The 14,440-nt window shown below is 47.1% G+C and overlaps 1 protein-coding gene across 1 annotated transcript in view; it reads right to left on the bottom strand.

Moving 5' to 3' along the window:
* Positions 1–3,334: 3,334 nt before the first annotated feature.
* TRAM2 (translocation associated membrane protein 2) overlaps positions 3,335–14,440 on the bottom strand; it is a 102,780-nt gene continuing 91,674 nt past the window's right edge. The window contains exons 8-11 of the mRNA XM_007516512.3: positions 11,614–11,718; positions 11,163–11,306; positions 9,937–10,100; positions 3,335–8,698 (exon numbers count right to left, since the gene is read on the bottom strand). Coding sequence (XP_007516574.1) covers positions 8,625–8,698; positions 9,937–10,100; positions 11,163–11,306; positions 11,614–11,718 — 487 coding nt within the window. The 3' untranslated portion in view covers positions 3,335–8,624. The remainder of the gene's footprint in view (positions 8,699–9,936; positions 10,101–11,162; positions 11,307–11,613; positions 11,719–14,440) is intronic.

The following is a 14,440-nucleotide window of genomic DNA, read 5'->3' as shown; positions in this document are numbered from 1 at the left end:
CTGCAGGGGAGTCGCTTTACAAGCGGTGAAGTAGGTCTGCAGGTGTCTCTCTTTCTCTCCCCGTCTTCCCCTCCTCTCTCCACTTCTCTCTGTCCTATCCAACAATGATGACATCAGCAACAACAATAACTATAACAACAATAAAAAAAAAAGGGCAACAAAAGGGAAAATAAAAAATAATAAAAACAAAAAAATTTTTAAATTCTGTCCTACTGTAATTGCTAGAAGTATCTGAGAGTGCTGTCTTAAATACTGTTAACACTTTTGGCATATATTCTTTGATTTTCTCCTTTAAATTATTTACTGAACAGAGACTGATTGAGAGGGGTGGGGATGAGATAGGGAGAGAGACACCAACAACATTGCTTCACTGGTCCTGAAGCTTCCTCCCTGCAAGTTGATATCTATTCTTTTTTTTTTTTTTTAAGTATTTTGTTTATTATTGGATAGAGACAGAGAGAAATTGAGAGGAGGGAGTGGTAGAGAGGGAAAGAGACAGAGAGACACCTGCAGCCTTGCTTTGTTGCTCATGAAGCTTTCCCCTTGCAGATGGGGACCAGGGGCTTGAACCCATGTTCTCACGAACTGCAATGCATTTGCTTAACCAGGTGTGCTACCACCTGGCTACAATCGATATCGATATCTATTCTTTAAGCTTGCTATACTCTTCCAGTTTTATCTAAGATACAGAAATTGGAACCTGCCAGCACCATAGCCAGGTATCAAAACAACTTCACACAAAACTAGAGCCTGGTAACTCATTTCTGTGGTGTCCACATAGTCTGCTAGTTTACATGAGGCAGCCAAGTATAGGATCCATAAAGGTTAGGATAAATTACTTTTCCTATGTCAATCTTGAATGGCAAGGCAGCCGCGAGATGTCACTTATGCTACCTTATGCCATTATCACATTTGAAATGTATCTGGAGTTCTAGTTCAGGTGAATGAAGAGTACTGAGTATTTGCTTGCAATGAGGAAGAAGAAATAGTGTCCATTAAATGGGTTCCCAGAGAGCTGAGACAGGAGAACACTAAACATCACCTATAATCATTTGCAGTAGAGGTTCAGTAGTAGCTGTGGTTGTCACGCCTAACTGAAGAGGGAGTTTAAGGTGGTTTAACATGGTTTAAGGATTAGGGCTAAAATCTACCTTAGGAGTGAGTTAGTCACTGCAAGCTTTGAGTTTACACTCTGCACCATCAAGAAGCCTGGGAAATATCATCTAATTAAGGTATGTCAAACCCAAGTCTGGGGGCTGGGTGGTAGTACCCTTGGTTAAATCCATGTTATCATGTGGAAGGCTCCAGGATTCAAGTCCCCAAACCCCACCTGCAGGGGAATACTTCACGAGTGGTGAAATAGTGCTGCAGCTTTCTATTTCTCCCTCCCCTCTCAATTTCTCTCTGCCTCTATTCAATATGAATGCAAATAAATAAAATACATTAAACATTTTTTTTAAAAAAAAGTCTATAGGTTTTGAAGGTATTTCAGACAGATAAGAAGACATCCCTGTGTAGTGTCTAGTGAATCAAAGTGTCTCCGGAACTTACTAGTCCATGACTGTGTGCATGCTCATTTATAATTTGTTCTATTTATATCACAAACATATGCTTAAACTTCACCATCCCACTCACACAGAAACAAACAAACAAGCTGTTTGTTCCACCCAAGGTTAAATACTTGGTGCTCTTAGCAGAGCAGGAATGAAACCCAAGTCTGCACCAAAGCTTGCCCTCCATGAATACCACTGCCTTCATCTTAAGTAAATGTTCCTGTTGAATCCTCTCCCCCTTATTCTCATCTCCTGAGCTCTTGACAGCGGTTCTCAAAAATTCATAGTGAACTGCTGTGGGCAATTACGGATCTGATTACGGAGCCAAGTAATCCCCACTGCTCACCATTCTACTAGCACTTGGATGCTGATGACTTTCATACACAAATTTAAATTCATGTCTCCCAAACCAGAGGACTTGAGTAACAGAAAAATCATCAAATGTAGTGTGCTTTCTTCTAGAGCTTTTTATCTGCAAACCTCATGTTAAAGAAAACCCTACTTTTTATACTTTATACTCAGGTACCGTCAAAGAATCAGCATTTTTAAGAATGCTGTATTATTTATGTATTTAGTTATTTTGCCTCTACGGTTATCGCTGGGGCTCGGTGCTGGCACTATGAATCCACTGTTCCTGGAGGCCATTTATTCCATTTTATTGGATAGGACAGAGAGCAATTGAAACGATGGGGAGATAGAAAAGGAGGGAGACAGACACTTGCTGATCTACTTCACCGCTTGTTAAATGTCTCCCTTGCAGGCAGGAAGCTGGATTCTCAAACCTGGATCCTTGCTTGGGTCCTTGTGCTTAGTACTCTGTGTGCAATTAACTGGGTACTCCACCAGCTGGCCCCCTATATTGTTATTGTTGTTTCCTTTCTTTATCTCTCTTTTTTCCCTTCTACCAGAGCATTGATCAGCTCTGGCTTATGATGGTGTGGGGGATTGAACCTGGGACTTCAGAACCTCAGGCACAAGTTTCTTTGCATAACCATTATGCTATCTACCCCTGTCCCTATTTTATTATGTGTTAATTTTTTAGTTGTCACTGGGTCTTCACTGTTTCGGGCCAACTTTTTCAGGCAAAGACTGAAGGAAAGACCCATAGCATGAAAGCTTCTTCCAATGCTGGAAGGCTGGGCTTGAACCCAGGTCACATGTATGGCAAAGCAGGTCCATTACCCAGGTGAGCTATTTCCCCTACCCTTTTAAAGTTTATTTTAACCAGAGTACAGTCCAGCTCTGGCTTATGGTGGGTGATACCAGGGACTGAACCTTGGATGCTGAGCCCCAGATGTTAAAATGAGTTTCATAACTTGGTAAAAAAAAAAAAATCATACTTCTAAGTAACATTCAGTATTACTAACTCTTCTTCCTTACCGGGGTTACTGTTGGGGCTTGCCTTTTTTTCCTTTAATTTTTTTTTTTTTTTTAATGTAGAGGTTGAAACAGAGAGAGGGAGGGAGGGAAGGAGAAGACCCACTCGACTGCTCAAGAAGTTTCCCCCTTGCAGGTGGCATGAATTTGTATCTTTGTGAGTGATGTGTGTACTCTGCTAAGTGTGTCACCACCTGAGTTCTCTCCATCCTTAATTCCAATCCCTATTTCACATGATCAGAATGAACACATATATCAAAAGATATATAAGAAATGACTAATACAGTGAAAGATATTAGATGTAGGGCTAACATGGATGTGCATTAAAATTTTCAAGTGCAAGCAAAGGGTAAACACACATTAAAAAAAAGAAAACAAGGAATTATACCAGAGACAATTAGGACTGATAATTCTATTCCTTTTATTCAGTTATTTTAAAAATAATTGTTGATCATTTGTTTCAAAATGTACATTAAAAAAATCCATACAAAACTGTAATTTGTTCTAAAACCAGACAGAAACAGTGGGAAAAGGATTCTGAAAAGAGTTCACTGAAAGTAAAAAGCATCCCCCCGCCCAAAAAAAAAAACAAAACCTTTTACATGAAAGCATAAATACAATATGGCAGTTACAAATGTTCCTTGAGTTCCTTGTTGAATTTGGTCCATAACATGAACAGGCTAAAGTAGAAAAACAGACAATTTGTCCACATTTGCATTATGAGTTGCTCAGGGCACCAGCAGCCTCAGCTCTCCCTTCAGATGTTTAATAAATAAGAGGAACTGAAAAAATGAGGTTGATAGTCTCATCACATAAACACTGAAATCTGTACCTAACAACATGATGGTACTTGTAACCACAGCCAGGTGCTAACCGGTTAATGGGGCTGTCCACGTGGGGCTGGCACTCTGAAAAATCTCCTTCACATGAACAAGAAACTACAAAATGCTTTTAGGCAGAGTGATGGTGATGGCATGGGTGTCATGACAGATCTTAGTTCTTCTAGACACTACTTCTTAATGCCCTATCACGAGGGTATTTTCAATAGATTTTTTTTTTAAACTACATGGACTTCTGAAGACAATGCTACATGTTCTACTAGAGTGTCGCAGAAGCCCACCCAGGACCATGTGAATGACAGCAACAAAAGGACAGTGGCTTAACATTTCTTCTGTAGGGGATGACACTACCCCTTCCATCGGCCCCTTCCCTCCCCAGTTGCAGGGCAGCATTGTCAGGAACAGAGAGGCCTGTGGGAGAGACCATTGGCTGGGAGAGTTATTGCACAACCCGGAAGAGCAAGAAAAGGGCAGGAAGGCAAGGGGCGGGGAGAGGGGAGCCACTACTAATACAAAGTAACACTGAATCAGGAGCTCAAAACAGTTCTGCAACAGCCAGACTATATCCACCTTTAGACAGGTTATCTATGAGTTAACACTTGTGACTGGGAAGTAAAAGTAAACACCTGTAACATATCAACTTTGGGTTGAATGGAAAGCAAAACAACTCAGAAGAGGCTACATAGGCACAGCACCTTTTCTTTGTACTCTGGTGGGCACTGGGAAAACAGGGTTCAAGGTGTGTGATCAGAGACACCAGGGGCTTTAGTGTCTACTAAAATCAGGAGGAGGCACAGGTGCCTGAGGTTGGTTCCTCAGTGTCTGCAGCCACAAGGGAGGAGCCAGAAGCAAAACAGAGGACACCAAACCCTAACAGAGTTCAGGGGAGGGGGAGGCTGAGAAACAAAATGAGGCTACACTGTCGCAATCCTTGTCCCTTTTACATGTCAATATACCAGGGTCAGGTGTTCTTTGGCTGTAGGAGGCAAACAGCCCTATACCCTGGCAGCTTAGGCTTAAGTGAGGCCAGAAGACCACAGGCAAGTAAGGCACTTCTGCAAAAGAATGGAATCTGCTGATGGCAAATTCTAGAGGGGATGCCAAGCACTAGAGGCCACAAAACCACTAAGTCTCAGTGCTTTTTCTTAATCCACTGAAACAAAAGTGAGTAAGCCAGACATGAGACAGCCAAGGAGGTCTTTTCAGCCTTTTAAGAGGTTAATTTCAATATTCATGTGAGGACTGGGGTAAAAGAGTGAGAAGTTGGTCAAGGCTTCCTCACTGGGCCAGCCCTGAGACAGAGACAGAGGGATTCTGTTTGGGGTTTCAAGTTTTCCCCATGTATCCTATTCATGTCCAAAGTTCCCTACTGAGGAATGGAGTGGAAGATCACTTAACTATGCTGACTCACAAGCCTTTGACACATCCTTCACTAGAGAGGATGCCCCAAGAGCTCACGAATGAATGAAGTTTCCTAGTGATGCTCCCCTTCTTGAGGGGAGTTAGTTCTCTTTAAGGCCTCTGCATCTTCTCTCCCTAAGGGATAGGGAAACCAGTGGGGGAAGGCTGAGGCTTATAAAAGAAGTCCAAAGCAAGCTCCCCCAGTTACATGGGGCATCCCAGGGAAGGTTTTTGTTTGTTTGTTTTTTGTTTGTTTGTTTTTTGTTTGTTTGTTTGGTTTTGCTGTGGATCTTGGGAAAAGGTATACTCTCTGCTCCTAACTCTTATTCACCCCTTAGGAAAAAAAATCAGAGAAACCCAAATCCAGGTCTGGGGTTTTTAGGGTCTGAGAAATTCCAGCAAAGAGAGACATCTACAAAGGCGGTCAGCACACAGTTGTCTGAAATGTTGGCAAGTTCTGCTGAGGGACATAAATGGAAAAGGTTCTTGGTAACAACTTGGGCCCAGCAGCCCAGACACGAGCTAGAAAGGCCTAGACTAAGAGAAGCAGAATTCCTGGCTCAGCCTGCTCCCCATTTCCCCTAGAATCTTTTTCTACCTTCAGAACAGCACATGTAACTTATTAATAGTGTGGCCGGCCATCAGAGCCTGGACGGTAAAAATAACCTTCCCATTATTGAGCCTCCAAGGGGGAGGGGCACAGGCAGCATAAGATCTGCCCAGCACAGGACCTCACCCTCCTGCCACTGTTGGCTGCTTGGCTTCCTCACACGCTTATGCCAGTCAGTGATGCTGAAGGACAGGCAGCAGTGGCTGAGGTAGACTGGCATCTGCTCTATTCTCGGTGGATGGTGAGGTGCTGGCCTCTCGAGCTGGTTGTGCCTGGCGGGCCTGCAGATGGCTTGGCATTTGGGGAATGGGTGTGATTAAGGGTGAGGAAAATTGCCAAAGTGGCCAAATCAGGATAAGCCTGCCCAAAGCCCTCACAGAAAGAGGTTAAACCAAATCATTCCAGCCCTTGGTAACAACATGCTTTGAGCCCACCTGCCAAGGACTAGGCTTTGCTCTGAAACAAGGTGCCAGGAATGCTGGTGGTGTGACAAAAAACTTCCAATTAATCTTTCCCTCCAGTCCCCTCAGTTCATTCCTGAAGTCTGGCTGGTCACTTGCTAACCTTATTCATGGCCTTAGGGTTGTGTTTTTATGTTGTTTTTAACACAGCAGAGGAGATCTTACTAACTTATCACTAAATGGTTTTTAGGAGACAAAAGCTAAACTGTCCCCAAGTTAGATACTGCCTCTTGAGCACAGTGCTGGCAAGCTTGTAGGAGACTTAGAAAATGCAAAGGTATGTTGGCTTTAATAACACTCAGCCACATACATGAGCAGGGGAGCTGCCTGATGGCAGGACACCATCAACTGCTCAATCACCACCACCCCAGCTACGCTACTCTGCAAGCCTGCCCTGCAGTGTTCCTGCCATGAAAGCTCACACGGGACACAAGGGTCACACAGGACACCAGGCTAGGAGGTTAGTCACCTGGGGGCTGAACCCTACCATCCACCCCCACCCCCAAAAAAGCCACAAGCAAGGCAGGACCCTGACCCCAAATGCAGCCTTGGACTGGTTAGGTCTAAGGGATTTGGGACCAAGTCTAGTGGATTGGTATGAACCACCCTTTTTGCCAGTACTCTACTCTACTACTCAGAGAGGTGTCAGGGGAGGGGAGGGAAGAGCAGGAGAAATAAGCACTTCTCAGAAATGCTGTCCCACTTCCTAAGGGTACTCAAATGGGTGATTTTTTCCACTTCTGCAACCTTATCTGGAACAGAGAGAGGACACCTACAGTGGCCAATAACTGGTCAATCAAAATGTTCTCTGACACAAGGGACATAGAGAAGGGGAGCTGCCCTAATAAAAAGCCCTATCTCCTCACCTTGTGGATAATAAGCCAACGTTTGGTTTCTCCTGTTACGTTGGACAAGGACAAGCACATGAGTGATATGGTTACTGCATACCCACCAAGAACTATTCCCCACTGCCTTAGTACAGAGTTCAAGTGGTCTTAGTTAGGACCTTTGAAAAACTTATCTTCCCTTCTGGATATACTCACAAGGCACCATACAGACTTGGAAGCTTTGTCTTTGGGTGGAGGGGAGGGGAGGGAAGGCAAGAGAAGGGGGATGAAAGACCCCTGAGGGCACGGCTGAGGCTGCTCACCTGGCCAGCAGAGCAAGTCTGAGTCAGCCCTGGCTTCGGATAGTCTAACATGCGGTAGGTAGTGCTCACACACTAGCAGATGACAAGGACAGTTTCAAAGAACACTCAACATGTAAGTCCAGAAAGAGCGGATGGCCTAGGTGGCCCTCCCCAGTGGCCAGGGGGCCAGCAAGGGGCTTAGTGTTCCTGCTGTGAGAGTGATGAAGTCAGCCTGGACAGAGCTGGGAGGATCTGGCTTTAGGACCAGCCCAGCTCAGCTCTGACTGCTTTGCTAGCTGCTGATTGATTTGGTTTTGAATGCTGGTGAATGGCTGAAAAAGTGACTGCAGCTGGTGCGGCTGAAGAAAGGCCTTGGTGGACTCCTCCACCACTTCTGCTGTGCTGCCTTTTTGGAAGAGTCTGCTGCTCCATATGCTTTACTCTTTCTCCCAAGAATGGGAAGACATGCCCTCCTGAAGCATGTCCCCCACAAAGTGACAGCAGGCTGGTTTCCAATCTGGGACTGAAGACTGGTGAGTTCTCTCGAGCCAAGGGACTCAATACAGTTAATGCCACCCTTCAAAGTTGAGTCAGCAGGTCCCCAAACTAAATGCCTTTGCAACTAGTGATGGCACTGGTGGGTCTCAAGATGGTGCATGCAGAATTGGAACAATATATCTCATCAATTAATCAGCACCGAGGAGATTATGATCCAAGAGGTCTCTCCTCTTCTTGCTCATCTGTGCAGGGACCACCAAGGTGCCTGCTCCAGCCCAGAGGCTCCTTGGCACGAGGCTTCCAGACTCTGACAGGTCCTGCGAGCTGATATTGGATAACGAGGACTGTGATCTTAGCTCCCTCTCATTGTAAAAATCAGACACAGAAAAATTGCACAGTAAATGAAATGAAGAGAGAGAGAGAAGTATCTATGAAGGGAAGGAAAAGGAAGACAACAGAAAGATGAGAATCTGGGCTTCAAGACAAGCTCTACATAGGACAAAGGTGAGCACATCAGGTGGCTTGAGGAAGAGAGAGGGAAAGAGAGGGGTAAGATTTTTGGTTTTATTGAGAATGGTTTATGGAAGAGTAAGAAGAGAAAGCCAAGAAAGAAGAAAAGGCCTGCCCGAAGAACAGGTTTTCTGCGGTTGAGAAGGAGCTTCAGGAGTAGGAAGGGGGAGGCAGTGAAGAGGCTGGGGCTCCCTGCTTCCCTGCTGGGCCCCCCTCGAGAGATTTCCTGTTCTCAGCACTTTGGCCTTAAGGAGACTTGAGTTTCTTAGTCCGTGGGGAGGTGCCATTCTCTGCTTTCACCACTCCATTTTCATGGTAACCTAGGAGGTGAAGGGAGACAGACATGGTGTTTCTGTGAAGACAAGAGCAGAAGAATGGAGGGAGGACCCAGGGCAGCCCTACTGCTATGCACAGGACAAGTCAGAGGGACACCAGGTTGCAGCTTTGATAGCAACTGGAACCAGCAGGTAGCTCCCGAGAACTCTGCATTCTCCCTCTTGTCATCAGTGGCCCTCTTTCAGGTGGTGGCTTTCTGTCTTTCAGCAGGAGGGTGCAGGGATGAGGCAGAGACCTGCCCACCCAAGCCTCAGGCTGGGGCTAGAGCTGGCTGGAGCTATTTAAACACTGAGGTGTCTTCAGTTTCTCACAGGCTCCCTTGTAGGGCGCCAACCCACTAAAACAGCTGCTCTCAGGGAGAAAGGAGTGGAAGTGAGCAGATGGAAAGGCCATGGGACAAAGTCTCACTCAGATGCCTGCCACTCCCCTGGCAAAAAAGTTGTGCTGCCTTCCCACTGTCACCAACACCTCCATGGATTTGCTCGGAGTCACGTCAGGCTGCAGCCACTCACACCACAACCCTGCAGCCACGCCTGGCTCCCTGACATGCCCAGTCACACGTGTCTGGTTTAAACACACAGGAGCCTCTGCCAAGCAGGCCTTGCCTAGAGAAGGCGGGTGAGTCAGAAAGTCAATCCTGGCGCAGACAGGCCCTCAGGCTGGGCAGAAAGCTCTAGGCTGGCAGTGCCCCTGGGCCCAGTGTGCACATAGGCAGTGGTTAATGGAGTGTATGGCCGGGGTCAAAGAAGTGGGTGACCCACTCCTACCGCCCACTGGTCACCGTGTCACCTTGAACCACTTCTGAAGACAAAGGGAGAGTCAGTAATCTGGGAGGCAGGGGGCAGACTTCACACAGAATGAAAGGGCAGGAGAGGACAGAGCTACTGTGCCGCACAGAGACCAGGTGGAGGAATTCAGCTGGGGTCCAGAAGCCACACTGAGGACACACTTCCTGCCAGTTCTAGTTGCTGCTCTGCTTTTAGTCATGACCAAGAAGGCTCCCCACCTAGTTAGGTTCTGTCCCATCCACAAGTTTTCCTGGCCCATGTCCAGCCACGTGCCAGGTCCTGGTAGGAGTTGAGAAACCCCAGGCCCAGAAGGAGTCAGAAAAAGGAGTGGCAGGGCTGGTCTGGAAGAGCCCGAGGAGTCACAGCCTTGACTCCTCCCCACTCATCCTAGAAAGACTTTTATCTGCTTTCTGCCCTCTGGCTCTGCCACTTACCAGATTCCCTCTTCATGAGCCTGGTCGGTAGTCTGGGAGCAACTGGGATTCTGCGCTTGGCACTCTGCTCGTTCCAGTATTCTCGCCAGTGCCGCAGCTGGGAGTGGATGAAGCGCCACATAAGCCAGGCCTGAGCAGCACACACCAGCAGCAGCACGCAGAGCCTGCAGAGGGGCAGGGTGGAGGGCTCACAGTGGGTGCAGGCCTACAGCCTCAAGCTCATGATGGCGACAAGGCCCAGAATCCTGCCGCTCCTGTTCCTGCCTCATCTCCACCACCAGGAAGAGCTTGTGGGTTACAGCCAGTCTTCTCTAGCACATATTAGGGGTGGTGACACTTCAGGGGGACTAGGTAGACAGGGACAGAGAGGCCAACGTCGCACATCCAGCTCCATGATCACTCTGATTCCCTATGTCTGGCATGGTCTGTATCTGAAACCCACAGTCCAGAATATGACCCACGTAAGCTTCATCCATGCTACAAAAATTCAAATGAGTTAAATAAAATGTATCAGAAATAATTCTAGAAGAATGGCTCCTCATCCAGCGTGTCATTAAAAGCTGAGCAACTGGGCCAGCAGGTGGCGCACCTGGTAGAGCACATATGTTACTGTATGCAAGGACTCTGGTTCAAGCCCCTAGTTTCCTATTTGTGGGGAAAGCTTCACAAGTGGTGAAACAGTCTCTATCTCCCTCTCCCCCCTCAACTTCTCTCTGTCTGATCAAAGATAAAAGACATTAAAAAAAAAAAACCTGCTAGAAGGAGTGGATTTGCCATGCAGGCGCTGTGTGCCAGGGATAACTCTGGTGGCAATAAAAACAATGGAAGAGTAACCCTGGGCAAGTCACCATCCAGGTCTAAGTGTCTCATGGTAACACAATGGTTTCTTCACTGCCATGAGAAGTCGCTGGTCAAGCTATTGAGAACATGGTCACAGAGAATCCAGGATGGCCAGGGTGAGGGCTCAGTAGGAGAGCACATTCCTTATAGGCTCAAAACCCTGACAACAGGCTGAGAAGCCAGTCCTAGGAGGCGAAGATGGTTAGATGAAACAGGACTGTTTTCTCTGCTCTCCCCTTGGGGCTGAGGCCAGCATTGTCCAGCTGGAAACCACTGTGAAGGTGACTCGTGACTGCTGATCTTTCATGGAAGTTGTGGCAAGCTCAGGGGGTGTCTGGCAGCATTTGGGTAGCCACTCTGTAGCCTGGAACTTCTGCTCAACTTACCTGCAAAGCAAAGTGTTGAAGTTCCCTTTCTCAGGGTCAAAGGATTGGTTTTCCACTCGGGCTAGTCCAAAACCAATGGCCAGCACGGCGAGGGTGAGAATGAAGAGGCGGGTGACCCCAAACACAGCAACCCAGGCATTGAACCTGCTCAAGGAGGCAGAAAAGGGATGTCAATCTTGAAGGTTTTTGAGGGGGCCTTCACCCACTTCTCCAGGAGTGGCCCCAAATGAGAAAAGGATTCAGGGGTGGTGGAGTAAGGTGGTAGATGGCTCAGAGCTTTAGAGTAAGATGCTCAATGACAACAACAATAATAACAATAACCACCACCACCACCACCTCAGGGGTCTGCCTGCAGGGAAGGGGAGTAAGTCCCCCCACCCAGGGCAGGACCCCTGCCACCAGCCAGGCTCACAGGAGATCACTACAGACCAGCCCCCAAGAAACTACTCACAGCCTCTCGTTGTTCTCATCTGCAAAGTAAAAGAGTCGAGCCATGTGGAAGAGGAAGTCGGTGGAGTACTGCAGCAACAGCAAGATCAGTCCCAGGCGGCTGAGGCTGAAGAGAGACAGATAAATCTCACAGTCTCCCCCAGCCCCACATGATATCATAAAGAATAGGGGTAAGGGAGACAATGCCCTGGGCCCTGTTTTCCATTCCAACTCCACCCAGCTGACCTGCGTCAGCCCTTCAGAGTCAGCCCTCCTGTACCCCTTTCAAGAAGTTTTCTACTTTTGTAACTCTGGCTTTACTCCTGTTTTACTTGAGTCAGAAGCCTTGTGTTCCCTTAGTGAGCCTGACTTAGACTCTTCTAGGCTTTTATCACCTTGCATTTATCACCCAGGCTGAGATTAGGCACAGAAAAGGTGCTCAGAACCAGATACTGAGCTTTACTAGAGAAGGAAAAAGTTTTTTGGGGGGCCAGCATAGTATTATGTGCCAGGATCAAGGTTCAAGCTCCCGATCTCCACGTGTAGTGGGGATGTTTCATGAGCGGTGAAGCAGATCTGCAGGTGTCTATTTTTTTCTCTCCCTGTTTTCCCTCCCCTCTCTGTCCTATTAAAAGAAAAATGGAAAAGGGGGGCCAGGCGGTGGTGCACCTGGTTAAGTGCACACATTAATTACAGTGTGCAAAGACCCAAGTTCAAGCCCCTGCTCCCCACCTGCAGGGGGAAAGCTTTGTGAGTAGTGAAGCAAGGCTACATGTGTCTCTCTCTATCTCTCCCTCACTGTCTCCCCCTTCCATCTTAATTTCTGGTTGTCTCTAGCCAATAAATAAATAAAGATAATTAAAAAATAATAATAAAGAAAGGAAGGAAGGAAGGGTGATGGATAGATAGATGGCCACCAGGAACAGTGCATTCATGGTGCTGATACCAAGCCCCACTGATAATCTTAGAGGCAAAAGAGAGAGAGAGAGAAAGAGAGAGAGAGAGAGAAATAAAAGGGCTTTCCACTGCTGGCTGTTCAATGTCCAAGTCTTCTCAGTAAAGAGGTACATGAGGAATGCATTGGATCGACCTTCTCGTGGTGCATCCCGTGAGTACCCATTTATTGGGGAAACTGACGATCCTTCCTAGCGGACTGAATCCACATGGATCCCAGTCACTTTCAAAGCCAGCAACAAGCAATCATCAGGCTCAACCTGACGCTGTTGACTGGCTACGGAAGAAGGGCAAACGCTAGAAGAAGAAGAAGGAAACCAAACATATCATAAAAAGAAAAAAAAGGCGTGCTACTCCTCAACTAACATCTTTTATTTTTTTGCCTCCAGGGTTATTGCTGGGGCTCGGTGCCTGCACTATGAATATGCTGCTCTTGGAGGCCATTTTTCCCATTTTGTTGCCCTTGTTGTTGTTACCCTTGTTGTTGTCATTATTATTGTTGTTGTCATTGCTATTGTTGTTGCCGGATAGGACAGAAAGAAATCGAGAGAGGATGGGAGACAGAGAAGGGGGAGAGAAAGACAGACACCTGCAGACCTGCTTCGCCGCCTGTGAAGCAACCGCCCTGCAGGTGGGGAGCCGGGGGCTCAAACCAGGATCCTTACACCAGTCCTTGCACTTTGTGCCATGTGCTGTGCTACCACCAACCCCTCAACTAACATCTTAAGAGAATTAGCACCCCTCTACTTAATTCCAGACATGATGCTGTTACTGACTGTCCTGAGAGCTTGTTTGGAGGTTCTAGCAGTGGAGCGCAGCTACTCATAAACCTTCGACAGAAGGCCGTACTCTTCAGCCGAGCATGCAGCTTTGGGAGGGACGCACATGGAGCAGTGAGGGAAGAAGAGGACACCCATCTAGCCAGCCAGATCAGCCGAATCAACCCTGGCGATCAATGGGGTGACAGATGTCGCAGCCAGATCGCCCTCACATCCAACTGTTACTTTCTTAAATCGCTTGTAGGTAGATGTAGCTCAGAAAAATGCCCCCCTCTGCCAACAACAACAAGAAAAACCACTGCAAAATGAAATTACAGACACACAAGGGCTTCAGGAAGTGGGCATGATGATATGGGAGCACACTGGAGGGCAGTGATAAGTAAGGACTTCTCTGACTCCACTCCATCAGACAGAAGTACAAAACTGATCAGGGTTGCCACTGCATCCTGAGATAGGTTGAGTGTACAGAGTAAAAACTTTCCAGTGTCTTCACATGATTTTTGAACTCCAATATGACCCTACCATGGACTTCATCTCAAGCCTCCTTTTCTGTATTCCTGTCACACTGGCTTTTACATTCACTTCCACCTCAGGGCCTTTGCACTTGTGGTTCCTGCTGCCTACAGAGCTCTCCATGTGCCAGCCTCTTGTACTTCATGCCTCAACCTGAGTTGTCCACTCAGACCTTCCTTCAAGATTACACTGAAGGGGGGTTGGGCAGGGGCACACTTAGTGGAGTGCACATATCACCATGTGGAAGGACCCAGGTTCAAGTTCCCACTTCCCACCTTTGCGGGGGGGGGGGGGGCTTCATGTGTGGTGAAGGAGATCTGCAGGTGTCTCTCTCTCTTTCTCTCCTCCATCCCTCTCCATTTCTCACTGTTTTGTGAAATAAAATTTTTTTTAAAAGGTTGCTGGGAGCAGTGGGTTCACAGTGCCCCAGTGGATTTATTGAGCCCCAGCAATAACCCTGGTGACAAAAAAAAAAAAAAAATCATACTGGCCTCTTGTTTCTCCTGAGCACTGCTGAGCCTCTCACCCTTAGTCCCAGTGAGAATATTTCATCTTCTTATTCTGTTCGTCAAAACTACCAACCATCTCTGCTTCTTTCTCACT

The sequence above is a fragment of the Erinaceus europaeus genome, chromosome 4 (genome assembly GCF_950295315.1).
Source record: "Erinaceus europaeus chromosome 4, mEriEur2.1, whole genome shotgun sequence".
In the NCBI taxonomy this organism is placed as follows: Eukaryota; Metazoa; Chordata; class Mammalia; order Eulipotyphla; family Erinaceidae; genus Erinaceus; species Erinaceus europaeus.
This window is presented reverse-complemented; position numbering and strand designations above follow the sequence as displayed.